Source organism: Nuphar pumila, chromosome 13 (assembly GCF_984573655.1).
Source record: "Nuphar pumila chromosome 13, dmNupPumi1.hap1.1, whole genome shotgun sequence".
Taxonomy (NCBI): Eukaryota; Viridiplantae; Streptophyta; class Magnoliopsida; order Nymphaeales; family Nymphaeaceae; genus Nuphar; species Nuphar pumila.
The window spans coordinates 52,592,174-52,611,117 of record NC_143261.1 but is presented as its reverse complement, the minus strand read 5'-3'; the positions used below and the strand labels follow the sequence as shown (position 1 = coordinate 52,611,117).

Here is an 18,944-nt window from a genome sequence, read left to right as displayed (position 1 = left end):
GCGACGAAAAAAATTCGTCGCAAAGTAGCGACGGATTAGCGAAAGAAAACTATTTGTCGCTAACATTTGAAATATTTGCAAACGTAGCGACGGAAATATTTCCCTCGCTAAATCCATCGCTACTTAGCGATGAATTAGCGACAAAAATTTTCTGTCGCCAAAACACTACAAAAAATACTAATTAGCGACGGATTTAGCGAGGGAATTTTTCCGTCGCTAATCCATCGCTATTTAGCGACGGAAAAATTCCCTCGCTAAATCCGTCGCTAATTTTCGATTTAAACCATCCCGCCTGAGGCGCGAAATTTTCCCTCCCTCCTTCTCCCCCCGTTTGATTTAAATCACCCTTCCTCTGACGATGCGCAGCAACCCTCCGAGCGTCCTCCTCCTCCCGCTACCTCTCCCTCGCGCCGTCCTCCTCCTCCTCCCGGCGGTGCCCCTCGCCGGTCTCCACTGCCCGTCCTACCTCTCCCTCGCCTGAGTCCCTCCGAGCGTGACTGGCGTCGGCCCCCGAACCGTCCTCCTCCTCCCGCTAACTCTCCTATGCGCGCCATCCTCCTCCTCCCGGCGGTGCCCCTCGCCGGTCTCCACCGCTCGTCCTGCCTCTCCCTCGCCTGAGGCCTTTCGATCGTGATTGGCGTCGGCCCCCGGACCGTCCTCCTCCTCCTGCTACCTCTCCCTCGCGTCGTCCTCTTCCTCTCGGCGGTGCCCCTCGCCGGTCTCCTCCTCCTCACGCTACCTCTCCCCCGTGCCATTCTCCTCCTCCCGGCGGTGTCCCTCGCCGGTCTCCACCGCCCGTCCTGCCGCTTCCTCGCCTGAGGCCGTCCGCCGTGATTGGCTCGCTGCGGAAGAGCATCCCGACGCCGGAACCCGCATGTGCAAAAAAAATTGTTTCCTGCCGGAGAACACGCCGGCAGAGAGCAATTTTTTTTTAAATTTTTTTTAAAAATTTAACGACGGATTAGCGACGGAGATTATCCATCGCTAATTTAAAATAGCGAAGGACTCGCGATGGATCATGTCCGTCGCTAATCCGTCGCAAATTAGCGACGACAGTAGCGACAGATAAGTTCTGTCACTACTTAGCGTCGAAAAATTCGCGATGAAAGTTATTCATCGCTAATCCAACGCTAATCTGTCGCTAAACCGTTTAGCGACGAATTAGCGTCGGATTAGCGACGGATTTAGGTTGTCGCTAATCCACAGGTTTCTTGTAGTGGGAAGAGAGTAGTGATATGCTAACTCATAGGTCATAATTAGGGCTGTCGATCGGTTAGTTTTGTATAGGCTACTCAAACTCAAATTTTAACTAAAAAGTGTTGGCCCGAATAGTATTCACGTTGATTCGAACTCGACTCAAGCAATATGCCAACTGGGTATGGGTTATGATTTTACTCAGTACCTGACCTGAACTGGGTGTTTTACAAGCATTTTTAGTAAAAGTATCCTCTGGAATTATGTGGATCCTAATTTGGGATTTCATTTTTGTGACTTGGCAAAACTCGAACTCAACAATTTGATAGTTAGGCAGTTTCGCAGTGGCGGAGCCAGGGGTGGGCGGTCGCCCACCCCAGAATTAGAAACCGAGTCGAAATATGATACGACTCTGGTCTTCTTCTTCATTCCCCTCGATTTGGAGGTTGCATTCTTTCCTTACGAATGCTTGTCGAAGAAGATCAGAGCAGGGTCGTGCAGGAGTGGAGATCACGCCTCCCTGCGATACAGAGTACCCTATGGCACCCAGACGCAGGAGATGGTGGACATGAGATGCAGCCAGTCGAGGGAGTTGCTCTGCCTCGATGCTGTGGCGAGGACCGTCCCCTCCGAGAGGGAGCTGAGGAGACACCTCAGTTGGAAGACCTTCGGCTTGCTGCTGGATCACCACCGAGAAGGAGGTGGCTCAACTACCGAAACAGGCTTTTGATCTCGATGTATGATCTTCACCACCATGGAAGCTTCGTGCCATTGCGCCACCGACAGAGGTCGATGATCACCACCCGAAGTCTGCCCACCCAACAAAAAACTTCTTGCTCCGCCACTGGCAGTTTGAGTATATACCTTGATGAGTTGGGTACCTAACCTGTTGACTAGTCAAAACCATAGGCACAAACATTCACGGATATTTTGAGATCGTTGTTTTACAGTTAAGAATGTGATATTTTAAAATCTCTCTCTCTCTCTCTCTCTCTCTCTCTCTCTCTCTATATATATATATATATATATATATATATATATATATATATATAACATGAGAACAGGAGTATGAGATTTTTATGATTTTTTTTCTTAAATCTGACCATATGACTGTTGAATCATTGATCGGAAAATGACTATACTATATGACAAATTTGATGCATTTTCTGAAATTCTCCTCAACTTATCAAATCCATCAAATGGACAATTCTGCAGGTTCTCAAATTTTTTTGGACTCTTTAAACCCTCACAACTGCAAATTTCTGATATTTGCAGGTCACGACGCTAAAAGTTGATGGACTTGTGAAACTTGTCAACAAAATCACATATGATATTACAATATTTTAAAAATTATTGCCAAAATCCTTTACCTTGCGAAATTTTTAAGAAGTATCGCATGAAGTATTTTAAAATTGTTAAAAACTTGTGAAAGTCTTATATTGCAAAATTCTCAAGGACTATCACAATGATATTGTGATTTTTTTTGCGAAATTCACATATATATATATATATATATATATATGTAAATGATGCTTTATTTTTTTAAACCCTTATTTGCATGCAAATGCCCTATTTTTTGCAGCCGTAGGGTTCTTTTGGTCTCCAACTGATGGTCCCCAATCATTTCAACGATATTTCAACAATATTTTGGCTTTTCAAAAATCCCTCATCGATGGAAAATCGTCGATAGCGGTGGAAAACCCCAAAAGCATGGGAAGACATTTCATCGACGATGAGTTTTTCTGTAAAAGCATGGGGAGACACTTCATTGACGATGCGTTTTTTCTGTAAAAGCATGGGCGACACTTCATCAACGGTGAATTTTTCGGTAAAAGCATTAGTGGTGGGAAGATCAATGACACTTCATCAACGATGAATTATTTTGATAAAAGCATCAGCAATGCAAAGATCAACAGTACTTTGATGGTGAGTTTTTTTTGATAAAAACATCGACGATGAGATCTTATGGTGTGGGTGGGATAAGAAACCAAAAGTATGCGAGTTGTTCATGAGTGTAAAACTTGATCAGCTGAAAATTCATTCTCATCATAAAGAACATGAAGGATGATGATGTAGAATTGATGAGTGACATTCACTCTAATAAACTGTACCCCTAAATGTGTTAGGCGATAATGATGTTTTCTCTACATGCAATATATAAGCGATTTATTTTGTAAAAGAATTAAATGAATGCAATATATAAGCGACTTTATTTTGTAAAAGAATAAAATGAATACAATGTATGAGCAACTTTATTTTGTAAAAAAATGAAATGAATGCAATGCATGAATGACTTCATTTTGTGAAAAAATGATGCTTTATTTTTTAACCTTTTTTTTTATTCGGATGCCTTATTTTCACAAACATTGAATTTTGTCCCTCCTCCAACGATTTTTTTGACAAATTTTCTGTGAATAGTGGAGGCGAATAAGAAATTTTGTAACAAAAAAGAATTTTGCAACCCTTATGCTTGTGAAGTTTCTCACAATTTTCGTATCTAAAGTACAAAAATTGTGACACTGCTAATGAAGTTCATTGCAAAATTCCTGAAAAGTTTAAGAAATTCTTGAAATGTTTGTGAAATTCACAAAGTTTCGCATATGGTGATGCAAAATTTCTTTTCAGCGTATGGAATTACTATTGTATTAAATGCGATGTTTCATTTATGATGGTTATTTTCAGCGAAACACAAATTGACAATACTTTATCGGTGGTATTTTATCTTGTCATTGATTTTTGATATAGAAAATAAAGAAATTAAAAAAAAACACTAAAAAGAACAAAGATTTTAACGAAAATATCTTTCCAATGATATTTTATTTACTAGAAAATGCTTAACGTGCATTGAGATACAACCCTGAGAACGTTCCTAAAACTATAGATGAACATGCACAGTTGCTCCTATCCAAGTGATTATATGCTTTTTTTTGGCTACTTGTGCCAAGAATTCAGAAAAACAGAAAAAATAATAGAGGAAGATCAAGACTTTAACTTTCTAACTCCACCAAGATCACATTGATCTGATGAACAATTGGAAAGAAATGTCTTTTGAAACACAAATTATTCAGTTGTAATAGTTTGTAGAATACTTTTCTGTTTTGATTTTTGATATAAAAAACAAGAACCCTAAAAGAGTTTTCAGTTCTGACTAAAAACATGAAAGTTTGAAATCTGTCTCAGCTTTCTAATAGCTATAAAAATGTGAGATTTCAATGTCAAATGATTGAGACATAAATATTAAAACAAAGATTATTTTGAGATTTTTGAGAAAATTTGCATGGGGTTGTGAAATTCATGAGGTTCACACACTAGAAGAGTAAAAAGGTTCTAAAAAATTTGAAAACATGCATAATTGTCTATTTAGTGAATTTGGTAAATTATGAGGCATTTTGAGAAACACTTCAAATTTGCCATACAGTATGATCATTTTCGATCATTGACGGTGATGCATAAGCAGAATGTTTAAAACTCAAACTTGATTGCTCAGAATTTTCATAAATATTCAAGCATCCAAAAAATATTTTTTTTCTCGTTGAAAAATCATAATCAAAGATTGGCTTTCTAGCAAATAGACCATGTTGAACACATTTTCAGGGCTGATTTGCAAAAAAGATAACAAAAATGCCTAGTCCACTTCTTATGTTATAGTGGTCCTAAATATGTCTTTATCTATAAGAAAACATTGAACAATGCCAAAAGTTAGTGCCATCTATGTATTTACTGATTAAAATATGATTTATGAGCTTTAAATTTATGAAAAATTTGAATCATTGATTTTTGAAACCTCATAAAAACATGTTCAGGTGTCATATTTGGATGATCCAAAAGTCTCTTACTATTAACTAAACCATATATATCAACATTTGTAATGTCATTAAGGGTAAGATTGGTTTGCTGGGCCACGTGATTTCAAATCAAATTTGGGGTACATTTGGTTGCTCCTTTAAAGAATAATTCGGATCAATGTGATTTAGAATTAGGTGGGTTCTGAACACAAATTAGAAAGTGACTCTCATTTGCAAAGGAAAATGAAATTCAGTTTACCTTTTTATGTTTGGTTGAGACCCCATGTGATTCTAAATCACATTGAATCATTCTTAAAAGAGCAACCAAACGTGCCCTTAGTTTGGAATCATATGAATCAGAATCACATGAGGCTCCATAATGACTGGTTCTCATTTAAATGAGATAGCAACTTTCATTTGTAAAGGCAAATGAGAGTCCCTTTCTTACTACTCATTTTCCACGTTTTCTTAGTTGATCCCAATGAGATTAATTTTCTCATTACTCAACCAAACATGCCCTAAGAAAAAGAACCAAAAAAACATTGATTTATCAATGAGCTGGTATGGGTCGCACTTTCATAAAAAAAAAAAAAATTAGAAAACCAAAACCGACCGTTCCCTCTTATCTGGGTAGGAATAACCAAGCAACCTTTAAAAAAATATCCTAAAATTTTCACACGCCAAGATTTGCACGTGAAAGAGAATTGTCACTTTCTCATAAGCACAAAGGAAAGATTAAGCCAGCTTTTCTTTTGCCGTTATGAGTACGTCTATGTGTTTGTTTGAAAGCAAACAAACGAGTACATTTATACGTGGCAACAATTTATTGTTACGCCTATCATTTCAAAGTACGTTAGGTAGGTATCAACAAATTAGAAAGAGAGAAAAAAAACACGCAATGTGGCAAGTCTTTTCCTGCCATCTTTTTCTCTGGTTGTTTCTGTTTTTTAAAGGCAAGCTGAGGTTAGGCAAACCCTACCAGATATCTCTTAAGCCCAATATGGCAGAGGGATTCGAACCTGGGCCTTCAGATTGGCACAGGACCCGCTTACCACATGGGATACCACCTGGGTGATTGATCTTGGTCTCACTACAATGATGCTAACTTTGATAAATCGTCACTACTCTAAACTTATTTTTTTACATCTGAATAAATCTGTCTTCTCATAAAATAAACCAATTCAAACAAGGGTTAATATTTGCTACAATCAATTCCATGAGCCAGTTGGCACTTGTCCTGTCCCTCTCAGTACCCCAATCCAAGACACCTGGATTGAGGTACTCAGAGGACCAACAGTGTCCCCAGTAGACGCTTCCCAAGCTAGTGAAGCTCTCTTAACATGGATTGATATGGGGTGTCGATTGGCCCAAATCAACTTTTGTGGACTGTTCCACATGGCCTGCCACTTCTGTTTCACAATTCAGGAGCACTCGAGACACTTCATCGAGGTCAGTTGTTTCACTGTGAACGGCAAACAGGCAGATAAAGAGTGGTGTGGCTGGAATTGTATTCTCAATCTGGTGGCGCCCAGCTCACCGATGGATTTGAAAAGTGGGAGGACAGATCTGGTAGCCAAAACAAAACAGGTTCTTAATGGAAAATTTCAGACCCCCTCATTTCCGATGGATCCAATTCCAGTTTTGTATAGCTTTGAATATTTTTGTATACAAGTTCAATTTTACACTAATACAATAGTGAAGAAATTGGCCATATTGGCCAAAGGCCCAAAGAGGGGGGGGGGGGGGATGCACAAATCCTGAAAGGACCATCCCCTAGTTCAAAAAAATAAATAGATTTACAACCAATGAATGATCAAGCAATGAGGACCGATGTTTAATAACTCAATTAAAAAGCATAATGTTCACCCCCAACTTTACTTTTACTTAATTTCTTCATAGGAAATTTCTGCTTAAAAAAGTTCATGTTTATTATTATTATTTTCTATATTTACAGGGAGAAACTGCCCACATGATCGCCATGCTGGCTCAGGTGCAATCACATTGCACCATAGCTAGATTGAAAGGGAAAAGAACCATTCAAAATTAGTGGGACCCACATATGATATCAGACGTTGCTCGCTGAGGCAGTGCAGCCTTTTGTGAGATGTGGATTGCACCCGAACTGCTTTTGTCTTTTTTCTTCAGTTCCTTGTTCAGGGTCATTGGTTGCCTTGAGAGACCTTGGTGACTTTGTTGAAGTGGATTCATATTCTTTCTATAAGGAAGAAATCCTTAATCTAAATTATGCTGTTAAGCCCATGTTTTATTCTCTTTTTGTAATCATCTTCAGGTTTATGCAACCAATATTGATCATAGTGATTTGACTACAATACTTTTAAGAGTACAATTCAAAAAAAAAATCTTGAATATTGCCTATTTAAAAAATGACATAATTTATCATGATATTAACACAACTTTTTTACTTTTTATTTTTAATCAATAGAGGCCTAATTTGTGTCACCAATATTAGCAATTCTTTTGTTTATCATGATTTGCTGTCATTCTTTAATACTGCAAATTTTTATTATGATTTTAGTTCGGATATAGTGATAGTGGGCCGAATTATTATAAAGTAGTTTAGAGTTTGACTGGTGATCTAATTAAGATTGAAAACTTTTACATATACAGAATTACTCCCCGAGAAAATGTTTTTTTTCCCAATCAAGTAATTAAACTGGTGCAGTTTTAACCATCGATAATAGTACCTCAAATCAAGGTTGGATGGTTTTGGATCTATCAAAAGTCTAATCTGTGCCAGAAATTGGCAGCCTAAAACCTTAACTGCAAGTAGCGGGATGTTAATGTCAAGGCTTGACTGGAGTGAAGTCATAACAAGTTAGTCTTACTGAAAGGCAGGGTTACTCGGCTATATCATCTTCTTCTTTTCAGGGAAGAGTTATATAATGCTTGTTAGTTAGTTTGACATTATTTAGCACCCAAAAATAAGAGCAAGCCAAGCCTGCAGAGCTAAGCTTGGAGATAGAAGTCTTGTTTTAGTTTAAGATTGTGAAGTAAGACCCAGTTTTTAAGCTTATTATCCTAAGTTAGAACAAGTTGATGTGCTTTTTGAGTGGCAACCGAGGTGGCACAAAAAAGGAAAGGGATGGGGGGTTTTCATCGCAGTTCACATAATTGAAGAAGTGCAGGACAAATAATGACATTTCAGAAATTTGGCCAATTGTGACGGGGGTAATTAAGTCATTTAAGTTTCTTCTTCTTTTCAATTTTACCAACCCCTTTGTATCATTGTTTCTTCTTCTTCTTCTTCTTATTTTTTTTTTTTTTAATAAAGGAAAACCCTTATTGAGACTCTGAGTTGAGGACAAGACCCCACCCACCCTTATCTGACCCAACCATGATAAAATAATGGCTATTCTCATGTGCCAGGGGTTTCCATCATGGGCCTTCAGCTTGACGCAAGACCTTTGCTAACCATATTAGAGAAGGTATGAAAGTATTTGCAGGTAAAAATCGGCAGGTGGTGAAAAAAACTGATACCTACTTGTGACAGCATGACATTTTCTCACTATAATGATTTGAAAAAAAAAAACTTCTTATAAAATTGCATAAAACAAACGAGGCTTCAATGAAAAGTGGGACTAAATTGGAATTTCACTGCTCATATCAACTTGGTTTTGGACCAAGTTAGCCATCCATTGCAAGCATCTGATTTAGTGTGCGTGTGGATATGAACTCCAAATTTGGCTGAAGATCCAATTATCCAACCAATGTACGGTCGACAAGTTTGATTCCAATAGCATGCTTTCAAATTTGTAACAGACACAGACCATATTTTGAAAATATGGTGTGATTTCATCACATCTTTTGAAACTCGATGGAAAACAAAAACATCATTATTTTACTCAGAAAAACAGCCCCAGGAGCTGGTTCAGCCTGCCATACTTACGGCCGGTGTCCTGTCAACGTAAAACTCTGAAGGCTTATACCCCTCGCAAGCTTCGTCCTATGCAATGGGTGATGCCCATGAAATTGGAACCTACGCTGCCCGTCAAACGGCCTGTGCCCCCATCCCACTACTCCAAACACCTTAGGTCTAAAAAGCATCATATTTTAGACCATGAGTAAGTTAAAAGTCAATTTTATTCCTTAAATTCAAGTTATTAAAATACATTTTATTGTTTTTTGAAAACTGTATTCAAATTTTTATTTCACTCCAAAACAAAAAACTTATGTTACCGTCAAAGGGCTTTTAAAAAGTGCCTTGTTTTTCAAGAGTATTTATATTATTTTCATCAGTTGAACACTGCTAATGTTAATATAAAAAGTGTAAATTATACACTTATTATCAACATATTTCAAATTATTGTATATATATATATATATATATTTCAGTATCTTACCAAAAAACTAAATTTTTTAATATGTATTTCAATATTTTACCCAAAAACTATAATTTTTAAAATATCACAATTTCCGAAGAACTGTGAGAATGATCAAAACCATGGTCAGTATCATTGCGAATTGGCCTGAATGAGCGATACCCGATTCATATCGTATCGGCCAGGAACCAATACAAAACCAAATTGAGTCAGCTTATTTTAAAAAAATGGTTTAAAAATTTTACAAATAGTTTTTAATATTTTTCATGACACTTGTCATCTGCTGCTTAAAAATTGGCCGATTCGATTCGATTTAGTCCAGATTCCCTAAATCGATTCAGGGCATCCACCGATTCTGACAACATTGCTCGGATCGACCCGAAACCGATCCATTGACAGCCTAGCTCTGCGCCTCTGCCTCTGGCCCTCTTGGGAGAATTATCAACAGAGAGGTGGTACAAAACAAAGATAAGGGTAATATTGCCATTTTTGGTTCAACCCCCTCACCTCACCTTCTCTCTAGCCACCGCTACCTCTGCCCAATCACATCCCACAATACCGCTTCCCATATGCTGATATGCTTATTTGACAGACATAGCAGAGATGAAAGAGATCCCAACTTTGAACAGCAATTCGAAAATCAAAGCATGATCTGAGGGGAAGATACTCAAAAAGTATCTGTTCCCACTCGCCACCACCATCCATCCCCTGGCAAAACCGCCATCTGGTGGTGGTTTTGCAGTCATTGCTGGTTTTGGTGATGGTGGTTTTCACCGCCATTGTTGCTTGCTTCTGCATGTCTCTCTGGAAGAAATGGAGGGTCTTCTACGCTTTTGATTCAAGAGATTGAATTTGAGAAGAAATACAGGATTTGGTGTGCGAGAAATTCTTGGGGTTCTTTCTCAGACAATGAGTAAGAAGAAGGAGGTGAGTGGAAACATGGTTGAGAAATATGAGTTGGGAAGAGTTCTTGGAGAAGGCTCCTTTGGAAAGGTGTTCTTGGCAAGGAATTTGGAGACAGGGGAGACGAGGGCAATCAAGACACTTAACAAAGACAAGATTTTTCAAAACAGAATGGTTGATCAGGTGAAACAGAGAGAGAAAGTATTTGTTGGTGTTCTTTGTTTTGATCTCTCTCTCTCTCTCTCTCTCTCTCTATATATATATATATATATATATATACACACACATATATGATTTTCTGATTCAGTTGGTTGTTTGCTTGTGATGACAAGTTGGTTCTCAAATATGTGTATTATGATATTTTATAGTTATGTTAGTGCCTACTTTCCTTGTTCTGGTACATGGGCTTTGGAAGCCTTGTTGGTAGAATTTTTGGTTTTTAAACTTGTTTTTTGCAATGTATGTAGATATATTTGTTTTCTTTGTTCTTATGTTTTAGATTAAGAGGGAGATTTCTACTATGAAATTGGTTAAACACCCAAATGTTGTTCAGCTGTTTGAGGTATGTTCTTTTTTTTTTCTCTGATTAGTTTTATGTGTTTTAGTGATTATGTATTATCTTATGGACATTTTTAAGATGCTTTTGCTGCCAGGTGATGGCCAGTAAGAACAAGATTTACTTTGTCTTGGAGTATGTCACAGGAGGAGAGTTGTTCAACAAAATCGTAAGTTTCTAAGTGAGACACTGCAAGAAAAACAAGGAATGAATTTTCAAGAGTTTTCCACTCAAAACTAGAAGAAGCTGTTATAAACTGGTTCATTTATTTATTTTTTATTGTCCTTTTGGAAGATCAACTTGCAAGAGTAAATATTAGGTTGGTTTTAATAATCCTAAATTTTCAGGCTATGAAAAAGTTTGACAATACGCTACTCTTGCATAGATGACCTAATTACATTTTTCTTTCTTTTTTTTCAATTGAAATCGAAGTACCTTTTTATCCCAATAGGTCACCTAGATAAAGCATTTAAAGCATAGTCGCAAATCTCGTTATCGGGATTTTCTCAGTAAAGGAAAATCTAGCAATAAATTAAAAAATTGTTTTTCTTGGAAAATATCCAAAAATATCTGAATATTTAAATCTTAAAAATATACAATAAAATATAAGAAAAAACAATACTGATATAAAAATATAGAGAGAAGATAATTATTGGGTTAACAACGCAACAATATCATGTAATAATAAGATATTTTGAAAATATTGCATTTTTCTCAGGACTATCAGTTTTTTAAAATCACGAGATTTTAAAAAAAGAGTCGATATTTGTGACTATGATCTAAAGTTGCCAGGTCCCTTCCACTGAGGAATAATATTTCTTATATTTCCAACTTCTAGTTGTGGTACAGAAGAAAGTTGAATTTGGTTTTGGACACGATGGATAACATTAAATGGGTGCAGGCACAGCAAGGAAAACTGAAAGAAGAGGAGGCGAGGAAATACTTTCAGCAGCTTATAAACGCCGTAGATTATTGTCACAGCAGGGGTGTTTTTCATAGAGATTTGAAGGTAATTTCTTCTGAATGGGGAACACAAACAACTATCTATTGAAGATCGCTAAATTATTTTTCTCATAATGGATCAACTAGTTTTTGCCAATATTATCAAAATTGGACTTAATCTGCCAATTCAGATCAAATTGGCCCTTAGCTGATTCACCTATCATTTCAATTCTTTATATTTTTTAAGATTTTTAAGAGTTACACAATTTGTTTAATATTTTTATTGTTTGACACTTATCATCTGATGGTGAAAAGTTGTAGATTTGATTAGATTCTTAGTTTTTTTTAAGAAACCAATTCACCTAGTGAACCGATTTTAACAACATTAAGTTTTGTTAATGGTTTCCTTCTTCTCCTATGCAGTTAGAGAATCTTCTATTGGATGAAGATGGCAACCTCAAAGTATCTGATTTTGGTCTAAGTGCCTTGTCGCAGCAGACAAGGGTAAGATTTAACTACACACCGTGGTATTTTTTCAATCTAGTTTTATATTTTCTGGGTGAGCTTTCTCCTTTTGATCTAATGAAAAATCCAAAAGAGAATTTTCTTTTATGTGGTGCTTACTTTGACTTGCATCATTCTTCCAGAGAACCTAGGTCAGATTGGACATGATAACATTGAATGTACATTGGTTATTGAAAATTTTTTAGAACATGAATTATTTGGCCTAACTTATCCCAATTCTTTTGCCTATTTGTCCATAACATCAAAATATTCATGTCTTAACCTTCAAACTCCCAATTGAAAAATAAATTGCAGTTTCTTTGACACTAGTTGAGAGACATTTTGTTCCACTTGAAGTTGCTAAAAGAACTGCACCTTCGAAGGTTTAACTTAATGCTTCTGAATTTAATGTTCTTTTTTTTATCTGTCATGGTCATTGTTTCCCTTCAGGAGGATGGTCTACTGCATACGGCTTGCGGGACACCAAATTACGTGGCACCAGAGGTGCTGTTCCTATACTTTTGTGCTATCTTGGTGTGACTGTCAAGAAACAATCTCTGAAAACTGAATAACTTGCTTACTTATATAAGAAAATGAACTTTATTGATATTATAAATGCCTTTCTCATGATAAAAAGTATACTTTTTTTTTAATGTCACTTCTTCATAACATTAACTTCATCCATTTTGCTTAGTTGTTGAAGTGACTCTACTAGATATACCTCTAAGTCGTGTGATTTTTATATGAATTACCAACACCACATTGAAAAGCAGGTTATTGTGGACAAGGGGTACGATGGAGCCAAGGCTGATGTGTGGTCTTGCGGAGTTGTGCTATATGTTCTCATGGCTGGATACCTCCCATTCGATGAGCCAAATATAATAAATCTCTATAAGAAGGTCAAGTTGTAAATCTTTTCTATTATTTTCTTACCTTCACTATGCAATTGATGGTCTCATGTGGTTGAGAAATTGTTTTTGTTCAATCTCACAATCTTGATCACTGTAAAGACAAAATGCATGTAAAACTAGTGATTTGTTTTGCAATATTTAATAAGTTCTAATCGTGTAAGTTAGGGATGACAGTGGACCGGGGGAAAGCGGGTCCCCACCCCGCCTCGCCCCGTTTGGACCGGGGATGAAGGGTATGAAACGGGGATGGAGGCGGGGATGGACGTGCACTTTTCCCCGCCCCGCCCCGTCCCCGCCTCATCCCCGCCCCAACCCCGCCCCGACCACTTTTCCCCGCAATATCCCCACCCCGCCCCACCTCATCCCCGTTTGAACCGGGGATGGAGGACATGAAACGGGGATAAAGGTGGGGGTGGAGGATAAAATCCATCCCCGCCGGGGATGGAGGCGGGGGTGGAGGATAAAATCTTGAGGCGGGGTGGGGGTGGAGACCTTGTCCCCCGCCCCGCCCCACTGTCATCCCTAGTGTAAGTTCTAAATAGCTTTATCTAGAACATTGTTCTTTGCTTTTTATCTTATTAGTAAGCTCAATACTGATTTACTTTCCTTATCTGCCTACAGATACACAAAGCTGATTTCAAGTGCCCAGATTGGTTTTCTCCTGCTGCTAGAAGATTTATTCTTAGAATACTTGATCCAAATCCCAAAAGAGTAATGTCCTTTATCTTAGTACATTGAAGAAGACATTTTGTAGTATCCGTTTGTTTATCGTTTGTTTTGAAATAGAAAGTATCCTTTTTGGAATCACCTTGATTCACAAAGATTGTTTAGAATGCACAGTATCTATTTCCAAAGTTATTGAAATATTGTAGGATGCTTTGGGTAATGTTTAAAAGGTTTATTCTGCCATTTTGGTTTTGAGTCCTTTGACAAACAAATCTCAAGCTCAACTCTATCAAAATTTGAAAATGAGGGAAATTTTGCCACTGTGTTTTAAGGTCTATTGGCAGATTACCTGCCCATGTATGCTTTTGCTGAAATATTTTCTTATTCTCTTTTTATCAAGAGGATCACAATTCCTCAAATATTTGAGAGCTCCTGGTTCAAGAAGGGCTACAAACCTGCAAAATTCAAAGAGGAGAAAAGTAATGACTTGAATGATCATGATCAACTGTTTAATGATTCAAATGTAAGCACTCTAAAAATTTTCTGTTTGATTTCATAGTGAATATCATCATAACCACATAATTTTCATTGGTCGATCAGGAGAATCTATTAATTGAACAGCAGGAGCATAAAGTTTCAAAACCGGCTGCTATGAATGCATTTGATATCATTTCTTTATCCAAAGGGCTTAACCTATCAGGCCTTTTTGAGAAAAAGCTGGTAAGTTTGTCTTGTATTTCATCAATTCCTTACAATGTCTGTAGCTTGTTCTACAAAGACTACAATTATGCAGGATGAAGATGATGGTTTTCCATATATCATCAATAACACTTGCTTACTAGGTTGAGTGATCTTAGACTAGCTGTGGATGGACATCTGATTGTGCCCACTGGAGCCCGATGGGCTGGGAACATTTGACACAGTGCTAGAGCGTCAAATTGGCTCTAGGTCAGGCTATGCCAGGTCTTGTCAGGTCAAGAGTCAATGCTGAAGCCCACGTAATTCAAGCTGCAGCTTGATCTAGTTAGACCAGATCCATAGAAAGTATTTTCTACCCAGACCACGACTTAATTAACTGCCAGGGCTAGGAAGGTTCAGGTTTAATGGGTTTTGTGTAACTGTAGCCATAGCCTTGCCCATCTTGTGTCAGGTACCCAATGGGCCACTAGGTACTTGGTCCACTGCGGAAATGGGGAGTCTCCCCACTGTTTCTGTGGAAATATTCCTCTTTCTGCTGGATGAGAACACCCCTAAGGTGCAGTGTATCACAATTCCATTCCATTTATGGAGGAAATGAGTTTTCATTTTTATGGCACAAGTTGCACTTCGCCATTGTATCTTGCACTAAAGGCATATCATAGTTTAATCCATGCAATGCAATCCATTCCTGTGTCTCAGATTATTTAGTTGGAAATTTGGTTGTCTTCTGACAGAAAGGACCTTTTCCTTGAAAAAGGGTGCAACTACTATGTATGTACCCTTGTATTATGGTCCTTGGGCCTTGTAGTTTACTGAAAGATGCAGCTATTTTATCTGGTATGTGTATGCTCTAATCATGCTTTCTGAGATGCTGATTCTAATGATGGTTTCATATGAAGGAGGTAAGCCGCGAGAGGAGGTTTACTTCAAAATGTTCTGCAGCAGAAATCATGTTGAAAATGGAAGAAGGTGCAAAACCACTCGGATTCAATGTTAAAAAGTGTGACTATAAGGTATTTGTTAAGTCCATGTGGCCATGATAATACCTATTGTATTGATATCTATTACATGTATAAAAGATCATATCACTTAATGAATATGTAAGTTTTTTATTGCACATTGTTTGACATGATATATCCCATAGGTTTAGTTGAGTATCCAGTGTGAGATGGTCTAGAAATGCTTTCTTTTTAGGTAATGTGGTGTTTGGCAACTTTTGACATTTATAGATTTGATCCTGCAAGCTCTTTGTCACACATTATTTGGCATAATCAAGTGCCATGCATTATGTCGAGTGTACAGTATGAAATAGTTCTAGGAATGTCTGTGTTGGTTTTACATAAATCCATGAGGTGTTTGTAGTTTTGGTCTGGAATTTCATAAGAACCATTTTATGCTGTTGGTGCAGATGAAACTAGAAGCACGCACCATGGGTCGCAAAGGCCCTCTGGCAATATCTACAGAGGTGAATCCTTGATCATTTGTGACTTTCTGCCTGACATTCCTTATTTTTCACTCTTTTTTTAATATTTAAAAACATTTGACATGCATCAGATTTATTCAAGTGTGCAAGCAAACCATTTTGTAAAATGTGAAACATGACATGTGATGCATGAATAATCTGCACGTAGCACATGCTCATGGAAATACAAGCAAGCAAATGGAAATTTGCTTCAGCTCTTTCATCGAGTCGTGCGGCAATAAGCATTCACATCTTTATGTGGCGTGTATAGCTAAAGCATCTATTTTTGAAATTTGATCCAGACATTTGATGATAACTGAATATTCTCAGAAAGGTCAACAGTTAATGTCAGACCTGATCTGATCTTACTGTTCACAAAGACCATTGGTTTTTGAAGACATGAGATTAATGGATAACATTAGGTGATCTAAATTAGAAATTTCCATGCATGTTCCAAGCTTCATAAAGGGTACAATATTCTTACTGTGCCAAATCTGTGGAAGATAGAATGATCAGAGTTCTATTTTAAGGCTTTTCACCCACTTATCTAGCTAATATACTTCAAAATAGGATGATCTAGATATTAATACTATGTTTCTTATTCTGGACTAGGTTTTTGAAGTCTCTCCATTCCTCTCAGTGGTTCAAATGAGAAAAGCTGGAGGAGACACACTTGAATATGACCATGTATGGTATCATCAATCAACATGCACAGTTAAATTTCTCATTTCAGTTCAAACACTATACAGAATTTTCATCAGCATAAGCATACTGTTGGCATTCATAGTTACGAATTACAATTTTGTGTATGTTCATTATTATTTTACTATGACAATGTCTTATGAGTTGTTATTCCTTCTAGTTCTACAAGAACTATTCAACAGCTTTGAAAGATATTGTGTGGACAACAGAAGACAGGCCTGCTGATTCTAGTTGATGAGAGGGGACCCTGCCTGGTTGTTTTATTTTTCTATTTAGAACTTGACTCAGATTGATATCCAATGAACAACTTCTATGAGTGGGGCCATTCCAGTGTATGTGAATATTTATTTCCAATAAAGTGATTGCTAGAATTCTTCAAAGGATTGAAATTTATCCACATTACATTGATGCTCTTAGTTGGAAACTTGGAGTGTTTTCCCAACTCATAGTTACTACATGAGGCCCCTAATAGCATCCTCATAACCATCACTCTTGGGCAATGACATGCTTAGTCTGGTGTTGCCATCCGTTGTACAATTCTTTTGTGCACTAAGATCACGTTATAAGAAAGGTGATTGTCTGTTTTAATCTATCATTGATACATTTAAAAAGTTGTACCATAAGCATATCTCATGTTTTACTTTTACGTCTGTAGACTCTGTACCAATATCCCATTCCTTATAAGCCGATTTTTGAAGATTATGTCATTAAAAAGTATATACATATATATATATATATGTGAACATGGTGTAGGTTATTTCCAACTAACGGAACATCTTTCACGGTTCCTGAGGTAACCGTGCTATGTTTTGGGGCATCTTAGTTTTGAGAGACAATAGTCAGCTAAGTATGCTACATTAATCATATGTGCGTGTGTGTGTGAACATGGTTTAAGTTAATTCCAACTAACACATCTCTCACGGTTCCTGAGGTAACCGTGCTATGTTTTGGGCCATCTTGGTTTTGAGAGACAATAGTCAGGTTAGTATGCTGCATTAATCAACCAGGTATGCAAAGATCATAATCAAAGTCTAGCAAATTGGGAAACTGTTAGTCAAGGGTCAAGCCTTAATGGTTAACGTTAATGCGATCCAAGGCTTTAAGCTTGTAACTGCTCTATTGCACTTGTAAGAATTGTTTTTTTCTGTATGGGGCCATCTTTGCAATGGGAGATAATTTTTTTACTGCTGCTTGGGGTGATAAAATTGTTGGGGAAAATTTTGTTGGGATGGTGGCGGGACAACTTCTAGAGAGACCTTACCAGTGTATTTTTTAGTGATTCTCCGACGGAGATATATATTTTCTATGATCAATTGTACTTAAAATAGAGTTGGAATCTCTAAGAACTGAATCTTGGATCATAGTTTTTTGACAAAAAAACATGCAGGAAAAATAAATACATTCATAGCCATTGATTTTTGGATTGCCAGAAAAACTTGTCTACAGGTCATAATCCGGTGATCCAAAAGCCAGTTCCCACTAAATGAAGCATGTAGACACATCCATAGTGTTAGAGGTGACGAAACAACCAAAAAGATAAAAAGCACATTGCATTTATAATAGATTGTAGCAAGCATTAATCCTTCTACGAAAGGCATTTTTTAGCCTAAGAAATGTTGAATAAGCCGAGGTCACTGAGATTTCTACGAGAAAGCTGAAGTTTTCTCTGTTGCAAAAGTGCCTTCGGTTTCACGAAAGATCATAGCACTACATCACAAAAATCAACAAAATAATTCAAAGGCTTAATAATTTTTTGGTATGGTCAATCATTTCAATAACAATGGTGGATTAACAAAGAACGTATAAGAATAATGTTTTACCAGATAAGAATTATAATAGCTCCATAAGATCCGAAACCTTGTCCGTATAATAATCAGGATGAATGTTGTTGGATGGATCATTCAGACCAGACAGAGTAAGTCACACCTGCCAGTCAAATGTTTTAGCATCAGTGGCCAACACTACAGTTCAGAGCCCTCCACAGTACTGTAGATGGATAAACCTACTAAAAACCCATCAATTTCAATTTTCTTTCCATATAGTAGAAGCCACAATTTGAAAAGTAACATAGGACTTAGGCAGGGTCTGGATTCATGTTGAATTCAAGGCTATTGGCAACAAAACTGTGTAGCAATCCCGGCAGTCTCAATCTTGGATGGTGTTCCAGGTTAGGTAGCATTTGAATGTTCTGCACTATGATCCAAGGAATTGGATTTGATGTGACATCCTTGCTAAATCTGATGTCCAAAAGACAACGTATCTTTCGACCGGTGTTTGGGT

General features: G+C 37.3%; 1 protein-coding gene across 4 annotated transcripts; it reads left to right on the top strand.

The window, feature by feature from the left end:
- Positions 1-9,879: 9,879 nt before the first annotated feature.
- Positions 9,880-17,064, top strand: LOC149818382 (CBL-interacting serine/threonine-protein kinase 9-like). Of its 4 annotated transcripts, none has more exons than XM_089984388.1 (14): positions 9,880-10,405; positions 10,722-10,784; positions 10,876-10,947; positions 11,680-11,787; positions 12,144-12,224; positions 12,675-12,728; positions 12,998-13,123; positions 13,757-13,846; positions 14,202-14,324; positions 14,402-14,521; positions 15,400-15,513; positions 15,909-15,965; positions 16,575-16,649; positions 16,825-17,064. In XM_089984388.1, exons 1-14 carry the CDS (start codon positions 10,229-10,231, stop codon positions 16,897-16,899), a joined length of 1,335 nt encoding a protein of 444 aa, XP_089840514.1. In that variant the 5' UTR covers positions 9,880-10,228; the 3' UTR covers positions 16,900-17,064. The 4 variants fall into 4 exon arrangements, with proteins under 4 accessions (XP_089840514.1, XP_089840513.1, XP_089840515.1 ...); XM_089984387.1 differs by having other exon boundaries at positions 16,575-16,676; XM_089984390.1 differs by having other exon boundaries at positions 10,326-10,405; positions 10,860-10,947; positions 16,575-16,676.
- Positions 17,065-18,944: the final 1,880 nt, after the last annotated feature.